The following is a 4,683-nucleotide window of genomic DNA, read 5'->3' as shown; positions in this document are numbered from 1 at the left end:
AGTTGAGTTTTTGTATATATATATGTATACATGTCTCTTAAAGGATAGAGCTCAAAATCAATGCATTGAAGATACTTTATTGCAGCAACAATTATAATAACAGAAACAACCACAATAAGCCAAACCTATGCACATTTCAATAGGGTATCCCGGAAAAATAAACCACATCATAAGATGTCTCGTAAAATATTGTAACAAATTACAACATATTACAAATTTCTGGATACTCCATATATATATATATCCCCAATGGTTGTTATATTTTTTTGATAACATAATAGGTTAGATAGGATGATGTCTATATTACAATAATCAATAATATGTTGTGCATGTATAGTAATATTATGATCATGAAATTAGCATTAGCTTATCTCACTCTTTCTCTTGGAACCCCTAAGAATCTTTTGCGGAACCTCAGGGTTCTGAGAAACCCTGGTTGAGAAATGCTGCTCTAGACTGTGGTTGTGTCAGGATAGTTCCAACCACAGCCCAGTTGTGGGAATCAGTATAATCACAGCTCAGTAGCTGGAATTAGTAAAAGAGTTTGTTTGTTTTTAAACGTAAGAAAAATAAATTTAAAAACTAACCAATTCATTTAAGACATCATCTCTAGTAAGACTAGAACTCATCCAATATTCACTGGCATCACTGGCTAAATGGGCAAATATACCAGCAGCAAAATAGCTCACATCAATCTGCTCAGCCTGAAGTAAACGTCTGAAACAAAGAAGACAATTTTATTCATTTGTTATAACCATGATGACTGCCAGAACTGTTTGGATCCTTGAAACAAAATCCCAAAGACTAAATATTGTATATCAAGAAAAAGTTGACAGATCGCAACCTTTCTCTAAACTCTACTCACAAGAGAAGTTGAACTTGGTATCAAGACAACTGTCTCCAAATAGTTGCTCTCATTGAACAACTTCCCACCCTTGAATAATTTATTAATTATTGTAATTATTAATTATCTTATTTAAGGTATATAGATTACAATTTGCAATGCTAGTGATACAGTAATATAAAAATATAAATCTTATTAATAGACAATTCTTTTTATTGGGTAACAGATAAAACAGGAACTTAAAACCCTAATTTTAATTCATGAAGTGAGTGCATGCATAACTGAAAATCCAAACATAAACATATCTACTCATTCGTAATAAGTTCAGGCATATTTGAACAGGAATATGCTGATTGCAGTTGTATTTCATCAATGAAAATCATTTCCAGCATTTTCACTTTTGAATCTGCCAGAATGTTGTGAGAATGAATAGATATGTTAAAATCCTAATTAGTTTTATCAGAATTTATTTGCAAGTCAACAGTTTTACTTTTTCATAATTGAGGAAATTGTTCAGGTAACATATATCCAGTTATATTACATGTTAGTATTAGTAAAGTCCATGTGTGGCACTGAAACATTAACAGTCATCCAGTTTATAGGCATTATTGCTCCTATTTAGAATGAGATAACATAGCAAGTTGACAATTTTATTGTCATAGCCACAGCCACAACAAATGCTGGTGACTATGGTGCTTGGACAGGAGCAGTCAAATCTTTAGTGGATAACCCAGTTTCTCTACTAAGCCAACTTTGACTCTTCATTTATATCTTACTATCTTGTTCTCGTTATGGATTAAAGTACCTTAAGAGGCTGGGATTTTTTTTAAAACGGGGGCCACATTTTTCATTAACGAAACACTTTGAAACTTGGAACACTGGTAGAATGTGTCATATAAAACATCTTTTTCTCTTAGTCTTCTTTAAAAAAAAAGAAATCCATAACTTATTCCATGTTAACGTTGTCGTATTTCTGTAATTTCAACCAATCACTGACATCCATTCAGCCGATATACATTAAGTGCCGACTACATAAACAAATAATTCTGAAACAATTAACCCTAACCCTAACCCTAACCCTACGGTTAGGGTTAGGGTTAGGGTTAGGGTTAAAGCAAATTTAAAATGAAAAAAGCAAATAAAACGAAGGTATTGAGATTAAATATGCTTTACATCGCTTAATCAGCCAAAGGAGTAAATATAAACAACTGAATACTTGTCAGTGATTGGTTGAAATTATCGAATACAAAAATATTTTTCTGTTCTATAACACAAAATAGATAAGTATACGAAGTTTGAAAGTCTTTCGGTACCAAAACACTACGTAAAACATTAATGAAAAATGTGGCCCCCGTTTTAAAATAGATCCAGAGGCTGCAAAAGCCACTTGAAGACTTCCCACTGCAGCAGCCAAATTTACTTCAATAACATTCTTTACCAGTTGTTTTTAAAATGAATATCACATTTTATGTTGAAAATATAAGGCTACTATACCCAAATAAAGATGGGTGAATCAGGAACAGCAACAATGACTATTCAAAGTGATAAAATATGTCCATAGAATTTAACAATATTTATGATCATTATTCTAAAGGTCTCTACTATATTTATTCTACCAATACTAACTCTCTAAATCAACAAGTTTGCTATTAATGAAGAGTAAATAACAACCATTTTATATATGTTGTTGTTTATCACCAGGTCAATACTGATCAAGAAGACTTAGGGTAAGAGACACTCCAGCTTTGGCTATTCCATCTTTTTAGAGTTTCTAAGGATACATTATCTAATGTATCTTTCTCTTTTAAGTAATGGTACATGATTTGATGGAATTTGGCTATTTCTAGCAAGTAGATTGAGCACATAGCAGATCTCTTTTTGACTTGTTCCAGAGTTAGTTTTCTAAAAGATATATTCTATAAGTGGATTTCTGTCATAAAATAGTACTGATTCTGCATAATTGGCAAGGGGTTTATTCTGGGAAGTCCTGACAGAAGCTTTTTCAATGTTACTAATCACCTAATCAAATCAGTATTTCATTGTTGTCTGTTTCCATAAGGAGTTTTACACAATATAAGAGACGTTGGTGCACTCAACACTGGATCACACTTTGGCTGGTGGCTCCTATTGATCCATTAAAGCTTCATTAACTTCAATATTACATCTAACAAGATCATCATTAATTTGTGAAATACAGGTCATACACAAAACGCATCCGACACAATAAGGCACTGTAACTTGAGTTTTATACCAAAAACAAAGAGACCAGAAGTATCTTGTACCCATGGTGATACTGACAAGGTAGGTATCTTGACTATATTAAAAAAAGTCCCAGGTTCAGTTGGTTATTATTGTGAGAAAGGTTTACCACATCAAAGCAAAATAAAAGGACAGAAAGACAATCCACAAAATCCTACCTCACAAGAAGGATGAAATCTTCTCGCATTAAAGCGTATCGCAATTTCTCTACTTCTGCAATATTATTCTGGAAAAAAAAAAGCATTAGACAAAAACGTTCACAATTGGTTCCATATTAATTAATCTATACACACGTACAAATATATATATATTTACACACACATTCATTCATATAAATGGTGACCTGGAAAGATACTGACAACCTTTTCCATATTAAAATATGGTGACATGAATAACTGTGGTAATAATCAAGAGAATTTATCCACTTGCTGTAGCTGGGAAAAATCCTCACAGGAATATTGCTCAACAGGCGGAAGGAGAAAATCAGAGTAGTTCTACTGGAATTCAAAACGGCTTCAGAAGGGGAAGAAGCAATATGGATATGTGTTCTGGATATTTCCCTGAGGAGCAGTATAAGACTTGGTCTTTGATAGAATCACTATATACTGGAATGAGAACTTGGGTAACAAAGGTGAGCTTCAGCATTGCCCAGTCAAGCTGGTCTATCTGCTAGAGTTAATGTTATTTTTTGATGATGCTCAAGAATATACTGTACAACTCAAGACCTGATGCTAACCTTTTCAGTTGTTGTACCTCACATCCAAGTCCAAGATCACACATGTTAGTGAGAGAAATGTTGTTTGCAGATGCTTCTGCCTTTATCTCTATAGAAAAGAGAATATGCATGATTTGAAAATTGATGTCTGAAAGACTGAAGTTCTTTGTCAGTCAAGTCCTATCTTGAGTCAAGTGGCACAATTCATCAAAGAACAGGAGTTGAGAGAAACAAACTTCTTTATATATTTGGACTACACAATCAGTGACAATGTAATTGTTATCAGAAGCTGGTACAGTTAAGCTACTTTATGCATTAGGACAGTACAAACAGTAAGAATGTTAGTAATAAATTAGTTCATAGAATGTAGAAAGCCAACCTGATATTCAAAAGGTTGTGGAATAACAAGTACACACCAGTCTGAGTGAAGGACAAAGTAGATCAAGCAATAATATTACTTGCCCTATTATACAGGTGGAAGGCAAGGACAATATAGTGTGAACATGTAAAACAATTGCATGCATTCATGGTGAGATGCATGAAGCAGATCATGGATATCACAGAGAAAGACAAGATCAGCAGGACTCACAAGCTCCTTCACAAAGAAGAGATATTTGTGCAATGAAAACTCCACAAGTTTGGACATGTCCAAAGAATGGAGGAAATTCACTTGTCATGATAAATATTCCCAATAGGAGTGGCTGTGTGGTAAGTAGCTTGCTTACCAACCAAATGGTTCTGGGTTCAGTCCCATTGCATGGCACCTTGGGCTATCTTCTACGATAGCCTCAGGCTGACCAAAGCCTTGTGAGTGGATTTGGTAGATGGAAACTGAAAGAAGCCCGTCGTATAAATGTATATATAT

General features: G+C 33.9%; 1 protein-coding gene across 1 annotated transcript in view; it reads right to left on the bottom strand.

Annotated features, from left to right (window-relative positions):
- Positions 1 to 4,683, bottom strand: part of LOC106878735 (protein zyg-11 homolog B) — a 97,137-nt gene that overhangs the window by 18,186 nt on the left and 74,268 nt on the right. The window contains exons 11-12 of the mRNA XM_052969554.1: positions 3,262 to 3,329; positions 588 to 717 (exon numbers count right to left, since the gene is read on the bottom strand). Coding sequence (XP_052825514.1) covers positions 588 to 717; positions 3,262 to 3,329 — 198 coding nt within the window. The remainder of the gene's footprint in view (positions 1 to 587; positions 718 to 3,261; positions 3,330 to 4,683) is intronic.

This window comes from Octopus bimaculoides, chromosome 7 (genome assembly GCF_001194135.2).
Source record: "Octopus bimaculoides isolate UCB-OBI-ISO-001 chromosome 7, ASM119413v2, whole genome shotgun sequence".
Lineage (NCBI taxonomy): Eukaryota > Metazoa > Mollusca > Cephalopoda > Octopoda > Octopodidae > Octopus > Octopus bimaculoides.
The sequence above is the reverse complement of the archived record's forward strand: the minus strand, read 5'-3'. Positions and strand labels throughout refer to the sequence as shown.